General features: G+C 49.4%; 1 protein-coding gene across 1 annotated transcript in view; it reads left to right on the plus strand.

The window, feature by feature from the left end:
* The window catches only part of LOC115184200 (E3 ubiquitin-protein ligase RBBP6), a 62583-nt gene continuing 46301 nt past the window's right edge, over window positions 1-16282 (plus strand). Inside the window, exons 1-3 of the mRNA XM_029745221.1 lie at window positions 1-1082; window positions 4513-4612; window positions 14798-14858. Of these exons, the coding sequence (XP_029601081.1) occupies window positions 917-1082; window positions 4513-4612; window positions 14798-14858 (327 nt within the window). The 5' untranslated portion in view covers window positions 1-916. The remainder of the gene's footprint in view (window positions 1083-4512; window positions 4613-14797; window positions 14859-16282) is intronic.

Raw genomic sequence — 16282 nt, forward strand, 5'->3', positions numbered from 1 at the left:
CTTCCTATTTGCGCCCTGCGCAGAAAAACAAAGCGACTGATGTTCGTGAACGTGGCCCTTCCTATTCGCGCCTGCGCAGAAAGGCCGAGTGAAATGACAGCTCTCTCCTCTGTCTCTGTGGAAATCGACACAGCTGGTGATTTCTGGCAACTTCAAAAATGGAAAAGAATAAAAACATTACCTAGATAATTGCATGGAATGTAATGACTATATATATATATTGTTTCTGAAATATTAATGGTTTTTGTTGTAGTATCCGGTTAATGTCATTCGGGTTGTCAGCGTTTTTTTAGGGAGCTTTTTGTTTTGTTATAAAGCTAGCAGCAAGCTAACTGTTAGCTTTTACGAGAAGGCCAGACTTTTCTTTATTTGCTGTCATGATTCGCATGAACTAGTTAACTACCTTTTTATTTTACACAGGGAATAAATTAGCTCTACATATCGTCGTGCTTGCTCTGTTTGTTTACACTTGTTTATTTTCAAACTCTTGATTCTCTTACGTGACCGCATTTTATTTTGTAGGTTTTGTGTTGTTGAGGGGGACAATAAGGAGGCAAGTAACGTTTACTTGTTACTAGTCTTAGTTTCGGACACCTTTGTGTTTTATCTTCTGTATTGAAGTATCTGCTGAAAGGAAAGGGAACATTTTCCACCATGCTTGTGGAAGGTGCTGTGTTGATTTGGGCCAGTTTCCACGGTCCAAAACTGTAAAAACAACAAGGGACTTTGACGACTCAACAATCATCAGCTGTTTCACCTGGACGTGTTGGATACCAACGTTAAAACGACATCAACTCAACTACTTCACTTAACTTGCTCTGTACCAATTCACAGCTTATTTATCGACCTCCTCATATATGATCCGTTTTCTGTCTGGGACATTTTAGTTAACAGTTGTTACTTTTTCGTTTCCATCATGTCTTGTGTTCATTATAAATTCTCATCTAAACTCAACTACGACACGGTCACTTTCGACGGTGTGAACATCACTTTATCCGATCTGAAACGGCAGATTATGGGTCGGGAGAGACTCAAAGCTGTCGACTGCGGACTACAAATCACCAACGCACAAACTAAAGAAGGTAAGAAGTAGTTTTATGGTTTAACAAAACATGTGTAAACATTTTTTTGTTTCTTAACTAGTTAATTACTTGGGATGTTTTAAAAGCTGCTGACCAGCTGTTGTGATTTATAGCTAACTACTAGTAGCTTGCTAACTAGCTATTAGCTTAGCATGTTAGCATGCAGCTAGCTTGTCGCTAAGAACTAATTAGTCCAGTAACGACAAGCCCCTAAAATCAGACATTAAAACTTTGTTTTAATGAAATGTGTAACGTGATGTTACTGAGTTCTTCGTGTTTAGGTGTTTTTCTAACACTATAGTCCATCATCCACCATCACTATATCAGACAAAAACACGTGTGTGTGTTTGACTTGTGTCCTGTTGCTGTTTAGCTGCTAACTAGCTACTTTCTGACTTGACTAACCAGGACTACTGCTTCAACCTTGATGACAGCTAGCTTAGCTTAGCTTTGTAACTTTAGCTAACTAGTAAGTTGGTTGACGAGCTATATAGCTCAAGTGCAGGGCTTTTTATCCCGTGTTGGTTTGCTGATGCTGAAACCCTCGGGAAGCTGCACATACATAAAGGCCTGGATGAAAATCTAACGTTAGGTGACCTAGTGTCAACCAAAGGCATCAATAAGCCCTGTCGGGATCCATTGAGAATGAAGAAGTCTTGACAGCCAAGAACCACTGTGGTTACTGGTCTAGGGGGCCCCTGTCTATTGAGGGGTCAATGGGTTTGAGCCGTTTATATTGAAGGGAGATTTTTAATTTTATATAACTTTTTAGTTAGCTTACCTGTAAGGTTCCATCATCCACAAAACCCCCGTTTCAGCCCAGGTGGTTTGGCTTGTAAGGCCTGTCCCCTACCATGCCAGCACAGTCAGGGAATCTGGTCCCTCTTAAGGTTTCTAACTTCTAGTGTGAACTGCCTGCTATTTGGGGGTCGAGGACAGTTTTACTTTTAAAAGCACTTCCTGACAATCATGGATGTGAAACGTCATATGTAAATTGAATAGATAAGATGGATAGATTTTTATATTTGTATGTCAACTATTTGGGATGAGCCAACTATAGGATAGTACCCAGGGAACTAGATATCTAGACCTGTAGGATACCACCCTGGGAACTAGATATCTAGACCTGTGGGATACCACCCTGGGAACTAGATATCTAGACCTGTGGGATACCACCCGGGGAACTAGATATCTAGACCTGTGGGATACCACCCGGGGAACTAGATATCTAGACCTGTGGGATACCACCCGGGGAACTAGATATCTAGACCTGTGGGATACCACCCGGGGAACTAGATATCTAGACCTGTGGGATACCACCCAGGGAACTAGATATCTAGACCTGTGGGATACCACCCGGGGAATTAGATATCTAGACCTGTGGGATACCACCCGGGGAACTAGATATCTAGACCTGTGGGATACCACCCGGGGAACTAGATATCTAGACCTGTGGGATACCACCCGGGGAACTAGATATCTAGACCTGTGGGATAGTACACAGGGAACTAGATATCTAGACCTGTGGGATACCACCCAGGGAACTAGATATCTAGACCTGTGGGATACCACCCGGGGAACTAGATATCTAGACCTGTGGGATACCACCCGGGGAACTAGATATCTAGACCTGTGGGATACCACCCGGGGAACTAGATATCTAGACCTGTGGGATACCACCCGGGGAACTAGATATCTAGACCTGTGGGATACCACCCGGGGAACTAGATATCTAGACCTGTGGGATAGTACACAGGGAACTAGATATCTAGACCTGTGGGATACCACCCAGGGAACTAGATATCTAGACCTGTGGGATACCACCCGGGGAACTAGATATCTAGACCTGTGGGATAGTACACAGGGAACTAGATATCTAGACCTGTGGGATACCACCCTGGGAACTAGATATCTAGACCTGTGGGATACCACCCGGGGAACTAGATATCTAGACCTGTGGGATACCACCCGGGGAACTAGATATCTAGACCTGTGGGATACCACCCGGGAACTAGATATCTAGACCTGTGGGATACCACCCGGGGAACTAGATATCTAGACCTGTGGGATACCACCCAGGGAACTAGATATCTAGACCTGTGGGATACCACCCGGGGAATTAGATATCTAGACCTGTGGGATACCACCCCGGGAACTAGATCTCTAGACCTGTGGGATACCACCCGGGGAACTAGATATCTAGACCTGTGGGATACCACCCGGGGAACTAGATATCTAGACCTGTGGGATAGTACACAGGGAACTAGATATCTAGACCTGTGGGATACCACCCAGGGAACTAGATATCTAGACCTGTGGGATACCACCCGGGGAACTAGATATCTAGACCTGTGGGATACCACCCGGGAACTAGATATCTAGACCTGTGGGATACCACCCCGGGGAACTAGATATCTAGACCTGTGGGATACCACCCGGGGAACTAGATATCTAGACCTGTGGGATACCACCCGGGGAACTAGATATCTAGACCTGTGGGATACCACCCGGGGAACTAGATATCTAGACCTGTGGGATACCACCCGGGGAACTAGATATCTAGACCTGTGGGATACCACCCGGGGAACTAGATATCTAGACCTGTGGGATACCACCCGGGGAACTAGATATCTAGACCTGTGGGATACCACCCGGGGAACTAGATATCTAGACCTGTGGGATACCACCCGGGGAACTAGATATCTAGACCTGTGGGATACCACCCGGGGAACTAGATATCTAGACCTGTGGGATAGGACCCGGGGGGGAACTAGATACCTGGGATACCACCCGGGGAACTAGATATCTGGGATAGGACCCGGGGGGGAACTAGATATCTGGGATACCACCCGGGGGGGAACTAGATATCTGGGATACCACCCGGGGGGGAACTAGATATCTGGGATACCACCCGGGGAACTAGATATCTGGGATACCACCCGGGGAACTAGATATCTGGGATACCACCCGGGGGGGGGGAAACTAGATATCTGGGATACCACCCGGGGGGGGGGGGGGGGACTAGATATCTGGGATACCACCCGGGGGGGGGGGGGGGGGAACTAGATATCTGGGATACCACCCAGGGGGGGGGGGAACTAGATATCTGGGATACCACCCGGGGGGGGGGGGGGAACTAGGTATCTGGGATACCACCCGGGGGGGAACTAGGTATCTGGGATACCACCCGCGGGGGGAACTAGGTATCTGGGATACCACCCGCGGGGGGAACTAGATATCTGGGATACCACCCGCGGGGGAACTAGATATCTGGGATACCACCCGCGGGGGGAACTAGATATCTGGGATACCACCGGGGGGAACTAGATATCTGGGATACCACCCGCGGGGGGAACTAGATATCTGGGATACCGGGGGGGGGGCTACTATCAACAGACAGACCAGTAATTCCCTCGTCTCTGATCTGTAGAATACAAAGACGACGAGGCCCTGATATCCAAGAACTCCTCTGTCATCATCAGAAGAATACCCATCGGCGGAGTCAAGGCTACAAGCAAGACGTATAACATGTAAGTACATATTCGCATTGCATTGTGGGCTCCCGGGTGGCGCAGCGGTCTGAGGTCGCTGCATCTCAGTGCAAGAGGGGTCAATACAGTCCCTGGTTCGATTCCAGGCTGTATCACATCCGACCGTGATTGGGAGTCCCGTAAGGTGGCGCGCGATTTGCCCAGCATCGTCCGGGTTTGGCCCGGGCTAGGCCTTCATTGTAATTAAGAAATTGTTCTGAACTGACTTGCCTAGTTAAATTAAAGGTTAAATATTATTTTTTATTTAAAAAATTCAGGAACTATTCATACTCCTTTCTCCACATTGTGTTTTACGTTACAGCCTTATTCTAAAATGGTTTCAATATTTTTTTTCCTTCATCAATCTACCCCATAATGACAAAGCGAAAACGGTATTTAGAAATATTTGCAAATGTATTAAAAATAATATTTACCTTATTATTCTGACCCTTTGTGATGAGACTTGAAATTGAGCTCAGGTGCTTCCTGTTTCCATTGATCGTCCTTGAGATGTTTCTACAACTTGATTGGAGTCCACCTGTGGTAAATTCAATTGATTGGACATGATTTGGAAAGGCACACATCTGTCTATATATGGTCCCACAGTTGACAGTGCATGTCAGAGCAAAAACCAAGCCATGAGGTCGCACGAGTTGTCCGTGAAGCTCCGAGACAGATCTTTGCCTTGACACAATCCTGGGGAAGGGTAGCAAAACATTTCTGCAGCATTGAAGGTCCCCAAGAACACAGTGACCTCCATCATTCTTAAATGGAAGAAGTTTGGGACCCACAAAGACTCTTCCCAGAGCTGGCCGCCCAGGCAAATTGAGCAATCGGCGGAGAAGGGCCTTGGTCATGGAGGTGACCAAGAACCCGATGGTCACTCTGACAGAGCTCCAGAGTTCCTCTGTGGAGATGGTTGTCCTTGTGGAAGGTTATCCCATCCCAACAGCACTCCACAAATCAGGCCTTTATGGTAGAGTGGCCAGACGGAAGCCACTCCTCAGTAAAAGGCACATGACAGCCTGCTTGGAGTTTGCCAAAAGGCACCTAAAGGACTCTGACCATGAGAAACACGATTCTCTGGTCTGATGAAACCAAGATTGAACTCCTTGGCCTGAATGCCGAGCGTCACTTCTGGAGGAAACCTGGCACCACCACAATTTTGAAGCATGGTGGTGGCAGCATCATGCTGTGGGGATGTTTTTCAGCGGCAGGGACTGGGAGACTAGTCAGGATCGAGGCAAAGATGAACGGAGGAAAGTACAAAGAGATCCTTGATGAAAACCTGCTCCAGAGCGCTCAGGACCTCAGACTGGGGTGAAGGTTCACCTTCCAACAGGACAACGACCCTAAGCACACAGCCGAGAGAACACGAGTGCCTTCGGGACAAGTCTCTGAATGTCCTTGAGTGGCCCAGCCAGAGCCCGGACTTGAACCTGATCGAACATCTCTGGAGAGACCTGAAAATAGCTGTGCAGCGACGCTCCCCATCTAACCTTAGAGCTTGAGAGGATCTGCAGAGAAGAATGGTAGAAACTCCGCAAATACAGGTGTGCCAAGCTTGTAGCGTCAAAGTACTGAGTGAAGGGTATGAATACTTATGTAAATGATATATTTCCGTTTTTTATTTTGAGTACTTTTGCCAAAATGTCTAAAACCTGTTTTTGCTTTGTCATTATGGGCTATTGTGTGTAGATTTGAATCAATTTTAGTATAAGTCTGTAACGTAACAAAATGTGGAAAAAATCGAGGGGTCTGAATACGTTCCGACTGCTCTGTATTTCCATTTGAATAGCAGGACACTGTAAAGTCCATTATTCACCTGAAGAGTAGGAATTAGGCTTTTTGAGAAGGTTTTGAATTCTAAGCAACTTGCATACACATTTGTTTTTGATGTACAATAGACCAACTTAGCCACTGCAGTAGGGGAAAGCTGTGTGCTGGAATACATTGGTAGGCATTGTGATGCTCAAGTGAAGTTCCTTTATCGGCGTCATACCAATGCCTACTTCTCATTTAAAACAAACATAGATTTTATGTTTTAAATTTCCATGGATTTTTACCCCCTGCAAGGTGTTTTCTGAAAATTGTAATTTGCGCTTCCAAATTATGTTTTTAAAATAAAATATATGTTTTGTCTTAGATAATTTATTTCCCAGGGCCTTCGGTTTCCCAAAAGCATCTTAAGGATACTTGCATGGTTTTTACCTTCGTAGGGGCATCGTTAAATCTCAGAGCGGTTTTCGTAAAAACCCTCGTTAATGAAGTTGAACTTTTCCACGTCACTTTATACACAGAAGATCCCCGTTTTTAAACACAGAATCGAGACGTTTATCTGTCTCTCTGTGACCGCCGATCGCTTCAGAACCAAGTTCACTAGGATTTACAAAGTTGCCGATGTCTTTGCGATTGTTACAAACAAGCAAACGGTAAAAATGAAAAGAATGACTGGACACTAGTAAACAATAGTACGCAATTATAAACACCATGGGACCACGCAGCCGTCATACCGCTCAGGAAGGAGACGCGTTCTGTCTCCAAGAGATGAACGTACTTTGGTGCAAAAAGTGCAAATCGATCCCAGAACAAAAGCAAAGGACCTTGTGAAGATGCTGGAGGAAACAGGTACAAAAGTATCTATATCCACAGTAAAACGAGTCCTATATCGACATAACCTGAAAGGCCGCTCAGCAAGGAAGAAGCCACTGCTCCAAAACAGCCATAAAAAAATCCAGACTACGGTTTGCAACTGCACATGGGGACAAAGCTCGTACTTTTTTGAGAAATGTCCTCTGGTCTGATGAAACAAAAATAGAACTGTTTGGCCATAATGACCATCGTTATGTTTGGAGGAAAAAGGGGGAGGCTTGCAAGCTGAAGAACACCATCCCAACCGTGAAGCACGGGGGTGGCAGCCTCATGGTGTGGGGGTGCTGTGCTGCAGGGGGGACTGGTGCACTTCACAAAATAGATGGCATCATGAGGCAGGAACATTATGTGGATATATTGACTCAACATCTCAAGACTTCAGTCAGGAAGTTAAAGGGTGGTCGCTGATGGGTCTTCCAAATGGACAATGACCCCAAGCATACTTCCAAAGTTGTCAAAATGGCTTAAGGACAACAAAGTCAAGGTATTGGAATGGCCATCACAAAGCCCTGACCTCAATCCTATAGAAAATCTGTGGGCAGAACTGAAAAAGCGTGTGTGAGCAAGGAGGCCTACAAACCTGACTCAGTTACACCAGCTCTGTCAGGAGGAATGGGCCAAAAATCACCCAACTTATTGTGGGAAGCTTGCGGAAGGCTACCTGAAACGTTTGACCCAAGTTAAACAATTTAAAGGCAATGCTACCAAATACTAATTGAGTGTATGTAAACTTCTGACCCACTGGGAATATGATGAAATAAATTAAAGCTGAAATAAATAATTCTCTCTACTATTATTCTGACATTTCACATTCTTAAAATAAAGTGGTGATCCTAACTGACCTAAGACATGGAATTTTTACTAGGATTAAATGTCAGGAATTGTGAAAAACTGAGTTTAAAAGTATTTGGATAAGGTGTATGTAAACTTCTGACTTCAACTGTATGTGTGTTTTTATGTATTTACACAATACTTTATTCTGTTTACGGTACAAATCCCATTATTGTGGGAGCAGCAGCACCTTCTCAAAAACAGCCTAATTCATACTCTTAGAAGGTTTTTGAATCCTAAGCAACCTTCCTACACATAGTTTGAAGTACAATAGACCAACAAAGCTACTGTAGCAGGTCAAAGCTGTGTGCTGTCAAACCTTGGTGGAGCATGGGTGGAGTAGGCATTATGGTGCTGTAGAACCTTGGTGGAGCATGGGTGGTGTAGGTATTGTGGTGCTGTAGAACCTTGGTGGAGCATGGGTGGAGTAGGTATTGTGGTGCTGTAGAACCTTGGTGGAGCATGGGTGGAGTAGGTATTGTGGTGCTGTAGAACCTTGGTGGAGCATGGGTGGAGTAGGCATTGTGGGGCTGTAGAACCTTGGTGGAGCATGGGTGGAGTAGGTATTGTGGTGCTGTAGAACCTTGGTGGAGCATGGGTGGAGTAGGCATTGTGGTGCTGTAGAACCTTGGTGGAGCATGGGTGGAGTAGGTATTGTGGTGCTGTAGAACCTTGGTGGAGCATGGGTGGAGTAGGTATTGTGGTGCTGTAGAACCTTGGTGGAGCATGGGTGGCGTAGGCATTGTGGTGCTGTAGAACCTTGGTGGAGCATGGGTGGAGAAGGTATTGTGGTGCTGTAGAACCTTGGTGGAGCATGGGTGGAGTAGGCATTGTGGTGCTGTGGAGCATGGGTGGAGTAGGCATTGTGGTGCTGTAGAACCTTGGTGGAGCATGGGTGGAGTAGGCATTGTGGTGCTGTAGAACCTTGGTGGAGCATGGGTGGAGAAGGCATTGTGGTGCTGTAGAACCTTGGTGGAGCATGGGTGGAGAAGGCATTGTGGTGCTGTAGAACCTTGGTGGAGCATGGGTGGAGTAGGCATTGTGGTGCTGTAGAACCTTGGTGGAGCATGGGTGGAGTAGGCATTGTGGTGCTGTAGAACCTTGGTGGAGCATGGGTGGAGAAGGTATTGTGGTGCTGTAGAACCTTGGTGGAGCATGGGTGGAGTAGGTATTGTGGTGCTGTAGAACCTTGGTGGAGCATGGGTGGAGTAGGTATTGTGGTGCTGTAGAACCTTGGTGGAGCATGGGTGGAGTAGGTATTGTGGTGCTGTAGAACCTTGGTGGAGCATGGGTGGAGTAGGTATTGTGGTGCTGTAGAACCTTGGTGGAGCATGGGTGGAGTAGGCATTGTGGTGCTGTAGAACCTTGGTGGAGCATGGGTGGAGAAGGTATTGTGGTGCTGTAGAACCTTGGTGGAGCATGGGTGGAGAAGGCATTGTGGTGCTGTAGAACCTTGGTGGAGCATGGGTGGAGTAGGTATTGTGGTGCTGTAGAACCTTGGTGGAGCATGGGTGGAGTAGGCATTGTGGTGCTGTAGAACCTTGGTGGAGCATGGGTGGAGTAGGCATTGTGGTGCTGTAGAACCTTGGTGGAGCATGGGTGGAGAAGGTATTGTGGTGCTGTAGAACCTTGGTGGAGCATGGGTGGAGAAGGCATTGTGGTGCTGTAGAACCTTGGTGGAGCATGGGTGGAGTAGGCATTGTGGTGCTGTAGAACCTTGGTGGAGCATGGGTGGAGTAGGCATTGTGGTGCTCATGTGAATTTACTTGCTTTTTTTTGGGCTTCAGACCAGTGCCTACTTCTCACGTGAAACAGTTTTGTTTTTAATCGCCTGTATATTTGTCAAAGTATATTAGTCATTATTGTGATATTTTAATGGCGCTTCCTGATGATGGAAGCAGTGAGTCAGATCATTTATCTAGATTCGTTTCTACGTGAGGAGCTCTGGATTGTTTGTGTGACTGAGAACTGAGATTGTCTAAGTTAAGATATTCAAATTAGTGACGTTGGACCGCAGCTCTGCTCTCAGCCACCTGCTCTGATACCTGCTGCAGGGGGGGGGTACTGCTCTCAGGGTATGGTGATACTGGTCTGGTCTGAGGGGAAACGGGACTGTAGAGACAGGTCTGGTCTGGTCTGAGGGGAAACAGGACTGTAGTGACAGGTCTGGTCTGGTCTGGTCTGAGGGGAAACAGGACTGTAGTGACAGGTCTGGTCTGGTCTGAGGGGAAACAGGACTGTAGTGACAGGTCTGGTCTGGTCTGAGGGGAAACAGGACTGTAGTGACAGGTCTGGTCTGGTCTGAGGGGAAACAGGACTGTAGTGACAGGTCTGGTCTGAGGGGAAACAGGACTGTAGTGACAGGTCTGGTCTGAGGGGAAACAGGACTGTAGTGACAGGTCTGGTCTGGTCTGAGGGGAAACAGGACTGTAGTGACAGGTCTGGTCTGGTCTGAGGGGAAACAGGACTGTAGTGACAGGTCTGGTCTGAGGGGAAACAGGACTGTAGTGACAGGTCTGGTCTGAGGGGAAACAGGACTGTAGAGACAGGTCTGGTTCTGAGGGAAACAGGACTGTAGAGACAGGTAGGTCGAAAGTGGTCGGGTCTGAGTGGAAACAGGACTGTAGTGACGGTCTGGTCTGAGGGGAAACAGGACTGTAGTGACAGGTCTGGTCTGAGGGGAAACAGGACTGTAGTGACAGGTCTGGTCTGAGGGAAACAGGACTGGTAGTGACAGGTCTGGTCTGAGGGGAAACAGGACTGTAGTGACAGGTCTGGTCTGAGGGGAAACAGGACTGTAGTGACAGGTCTGGTCTGAGGGGAAACAGGACTGTAGTGACAGGTCTGGTCTGAGGGGAAACAGGACTGTAGTGACAGGTCTGGTCTGGTCTGAGGGGAAACGGGACTGTAGTGACTGGTCTGGTCTGAGGGGAAACAGGACTGTAGTGACAGGTCTGGTCTGGTCTGAGGGGAAACAGGACTGTAGTGACAGGTCTGGTCTGAAACAGGACTGTAGTGACAGGTCTGGTCTGAAACAGGACTGTAGTGACAGGTCTGGTCTGAGGGGAAACAGGACTGTAGTGACAGGTCTGGTCTGAGGGGAAACAGGACTGTAGTGACAGGTCTGGTCTGAGGGGAAACAGGACTGTAGAGACAGGTCTGGTCTGGTCTGAGGGGGAAACAGGACTGTAGTGACAGGTCTGGTCTGGTCTGAGGGGAAACAGGACTGTAGTGACAGGTCTGGTCTGGTCTGAGGGGGAAACAGGACTGTAGTGACAGGTCTGGTCTGGTCTGAGGGGAAACAGGACTGTAGTGACAGGTCTGGTCTGGTCTGAGGGGAAACAGGACTGTAGTGTCTGGTCTGGTCTGAGGGGGAAACAGGACTGTAGTGACAGGTCTGGTCTGGTCTGAGGGGAAACAGGACTGTAGTGACAGGTCTGGTCTGAGGGGAAACAGGACTGTAGTGACAGGTCTGGTCTGGTCTGAGGGGAAACAGGACTGTAGAGACAGGTCTGGTCTGAGGGGAAACAGGACTGTAGTGACAGGTCTGGTCTGAGGGGAAACAGGACTGTAGTGACAGGTCTGGTCTGAGGGGAAACAGGACTGTAGTGACAGGTCTGGTCTGAGGGGAAACAGGACTGTAGTGACAGGTCTGGTCTGAGGGGAAACAGGACTGTAGTGACAGGTCTGGTCTGAGGGGAAACAGGACTGTAGTGACAGGTCTGGTCTGAGGGGAAACAGGACTGTAGAGACAGGTCTGGTCTGAGGGGAAACAGGACTGTAGTGACAGGTCTGGTCTGAGGGGAAACAGGACTGTAGTGACAGGTCTGGTCTGAGGGGAAACAGGACTGTAGTGACAGGTCTGGTCTGAGGGGAAACAGGACTGTAGTGACAGGTCTGGTCTGGTCTGAGGGGAAACAGGACTGTAGAGACAGGTCTGGTCTGGTCTGAGGGGAAACAGGACTGTAGAGACAGGTCTGGTCTGAGGGGAAACAGGACTGTAGTGACTGGTCTGGTCTGGTCTGAGGGGAAAATGGACTGTAGTGACAGGTCTGGTCTGGTCTGAGGGGAAACGGGACTGTAGTGACAGGTCTGGTCTGGTCTGAGGGGAAACAGGACTGTAGTGACAGGTCTGGTCTGGTCTGAGGGGAAACAGGACTGTAGTGACAGGTCTGGTCTGAGGGGAAACAGGACTGTAGTGACAGGACTGTAGTGACAGGTCTGGTCTGAGGGGAAACAGGACTGTAGTGACAGGTCTGGTCTGAGGGGAAACAGGACTGTAGTGACAGGTCTGGTCTGGTCTGAGGGGTAACAGGACTGTAGTGACAGGTCTGGTCTGGTCTGAGGGGAAACAGGACTGTAGTGACAGGTCTGGTCTGGTCTGAGGGGAAACAGGACTGTAGTGACAGGTCTGGTCTGGTCTGAGGGGAAACAGGACTGTAGAGACAGGTCTGGTCTGAGGGGAAACAGGACTGTAGTGACAGGTCTGGTCTGAGGGAAACAGGACTGTAGTGACAGGTCTGGTCTGAGGGGAAACAGGACTGTAGTGACAGGTCTGGTCTGAGGGGAAACAGGACTGTAGTGACAGGTCTGGTCTGGTCTGAGGGGAAACAGGACTGTAGTGACAGGTCTGGTCTGGTCTGAGGGGAAATGGGACTGTAGTGACAGGTCTGGTCTGGTCTGAGGGGAAACGGGACTGTAGTGACAGGTCTGGTCTGAGGGGAAACAGGACTGTAGTGACAGGTCTGGTCTGAGGGGAAACAGGTGTGGTGCCAGGTCTGGTCTGGTCTGGTCTGAGGGGAAACAGGACTGTAGTGACAGGTCTGGTCTGAGGGGAAACAGGACTGTAGTGACAGGTCTGGTCTGAGGGGAAACAGGACTGTAGTGACAGGTCTGGTCTGAGGGGAAACAGGACTGTAGTGACAGGTCTGGTCTGAGGGGAAACAGGACTGTAGTGACAGGTCTGGTCTGAGGGGAAACAGGACTGTAGTGACAGGTCTGGTCTGAGGGGAAACAGGACTGTAGTGACAGGTCTGGTCTGGTCTGGTCTGAGGGGAAACAGGACTGTAGTGACAGGTCTGGTCTGAGGGGAACAGGACTGTAGTGACAGGTTGGTCTGAGGGGAAACAGGACTGTAGTGACAGGTCTGGTCTGAGGGGAAACAGGACTGTAGTGACAGGTCTGGTCTGAGGGGAAACAGGACTGTAGTGACAGGTCTGGTCTGGTCTGAGGGGAAACAGGACTGTAGTGACAGGTCTGGTCTGGTCTGGTCTGAGGGGAGAGAACAGGACTGTAGTGCAGGTCTGGTCTGGTCTGAGGGGAAACAGGGACTGTAGTGACAGGTCTGGTCTGGTCTGAGGGGAAACAGGACTGTAGTGGACAGGTCTGGTCTCGAGGGGAACAGGACTGTAGTGACAGGTCCTGGTCTGGTCTGAGGGGAAACAGGACTGTAGTGACAGGTCTGGTCTGGTCTGAGGGGAAACAGGACTGTAGTGACAGGTCTGGTCTGGTCTGAGGGGTAAACAGGACTGTAGTGACAGGTCTGGTCTGGTCTGAGGGGAACAGGACTGTAGTGACAGGTCTGGTCTGGTCTGAGGGGAAACAGGACTGTAGTGACAGGTCTGGTCTGGTCTGAGGGGAAACAGGACTGTAGTGACAGGTCTGGTCTGGTCTGAGGGGAAACAGGACTGTAGTGACAGGTCTGGTCTGGTCTGGTCTGAGGGGAAAAAGGACTGTAGTGACAGGTCTGGTCTGGTCTGAGGGGAAACGGGACTGTAGTGACAGGTCTGGTCTGGTCTGAGGGGAAACGGGACTGTAGTGACAGGTCTGGTCTGGTCTGAGGGGAAACGGGACTGTAGTGACAGGTCTGGTCTGGTCTGAGGGGAAACGGGACTGTAGTGACAGGTCTGGTCTGGTCTGAGGGGAAACGGGACTGTAGTGACAGGTCTGGTCTGGTCTGAGGGGAAACAGGACTGTAGAGACAGGTCTGGTCTGGTCTGAGGGGAAACAGGACTGTAGTGACAGGTCTGGTCTGGGGGGAAACAGGACTGTAGTGACAGGTCTGGTCTGGTCTGAGGGGAAACAGGACTGTAGGAACTTAACCTTGACTCTCACCACCAAACTGCCCATCGAAGGTCCTGGGATTGAAACAGACAGATGGACTGACATCTCAGGGACTGTAGAATATTACTCTGCTTTAGATTTCTAGGTCATAACTGAGACACACGGCCTAACCGTTATCAGACGTGGTGTTTGTAACACACACACACACACACACACGTCAGCCTAATGGTTTCCGACGTGTCGTTGTGGGATTTCAGGCTCAAACAAGTTCTGAATCCTGTCTTTTTTTTTTTTTTCTAGACTGAATATTTAAACTTGGAAGTGTCTGTCTGGAGAAGAGCGTCTCAATGACAAACATGAATTTAACTCTCTCTCTCTCTCTCTCTCTCTCTGTCTCTCTCTGTCTCTCTCTGTCTCTCTCTGTCTCTCTCTGTCTCTCTCTGTCTCTCTCTGTCTCTCTCTGTCTCTCTGTCTCTCTGTCTCTCTGTCTCTCTGTCTCTCTGTCTCTCTGTCTCTCTCTGTCTCTCTCTGTCTCTCTGTCTCTCTCTCTCTGTCTCTGTCTCTCTGTCTGTCTCTCTCTCTGTCTGTCTGTCTCTCTCTCTGTCTGTCTCTCTGTTCCTCTCTGTCTCTCTGTTCCAGTGATCGTTCTTCAGAACACAACCTCCCTGTTCAGAACTACCCCGTTGGATCCTCCAAAGCAGTATGTAACACACACACACACACACACACACACACACACACTCCCACCTCTCTCTCTCACACACACACACACACTCCCACCTCTCTCTCTCTCTCACACACACCACTGCACGTGTACCCATTTCCCCCCTCACACTTCTCACAAAGCAAGTCACACAGGATGTTAGCATGTGTGCTAACACCTACACAAGCTAGATCTTTCATTTTTTTAATTGAACCTTTTAGTTAACGAGGCAAGTCAGTTAAGAACAAATTCTTATTTTCAATGACGGCCTACCGGGGAACAGTGGGTTAACTGCCTTGTTCAGGGGGCAGAATGACAGATTTATACCTTGTCAGCTTGGGGATTCGATCTAGCAACCTTTCGGTTACTAGTCCAACGCTCTAACCACTAGGTTACCTGCCGCCCCTCCACTCTAACCACTAGGCTACCTGCCGACCCTCCACTCTAACCACTAGGCTACCTGCCACCCCTCCACTCGAACCACTAGGCTACCTGCCGTCCCTCCACTCTAACCACTAGGCTACCTGCCTCCCCTCCACTCTAACCATTAGGCTACCTGCCGTCCCTCCACTCTAACCACTAGGCTACCTGCCGTCCCTCCACTCTAACCACTAGGCTACCTGCCGTCCCTCCACTCTAACCACTAGGCTACCTGCCGTCCCTCCACTCTAACCACTAGGCTACCTGCCGCCCCTCCACTCTAACCACTAGGTTACCTGCCGCCCCTCCACTCTAACCACTAGGCTACCTGCCGCCCCTCCACTCTAACCACTAGGCTAACCTGCCGCCCCTCCACTCTAACCACTAGGCTACCTGCCGCCCCTCCACTCTAACCACTAGGCTACCTGCCGCCCCTCCACTCTAACCACTAGGCTACCTGCCTCCCCTCCACTCTAACCACTAGGCTACCTGCCGCCCCTCCACTCTAACCACTAGGCTACCTGCCGCCCCTCCACTCTAACCACTAGGCTACCTGCCGCCCCTCCACTCTAACCACTAGGCTACCTGCCGCCCCTCCACTCTAACCACTAGGCTACCTGCCGCCCCTCCACTCTAACCACTAGGCTACCTGCCGCCCCTCCACTCTAACCACTAGGCTACCTGCCTCCCCTCCACTCTAACCACTAGGCTACCTGCCGCCCCTCCACTCTAACCACTAGGCTACCTGCCTCCCCTCCACTCTAACCACTAGGCTACCTGCCGTCCCCCCACTCTAACCACTAGGCTACCTGCCGCCCCTCCACTCTAACCACTAGGCTACCTGCCGCCCCTCCACTCTAACCACTAGGCTACCTGCCTCCCCTCTAACCACTAGGCTACCTGCCGCCCCTCCACTCTAACCATTAGGCTACCTGCCGCCCCTCCACTCTAACCACTAGGCTACCTGCCGTCCCTCCACTCTAACCACTAGGCTACCTGCC

Source organism: Salmo trutta, unplaced genomic scaffold (assembly GCF_901001165.1).
Source record: "Salmo trutta unplaced genomic scaffold, fSalTru1.1, whole genome shotgun sequence".
NCBI classification, from domain to species: domain Eukaryota; kingdom Metazoa; phylum Chordata; class Actinopteri; order Salmoniformes; family Salmonidae; genus Salmo; species Salmo trutta.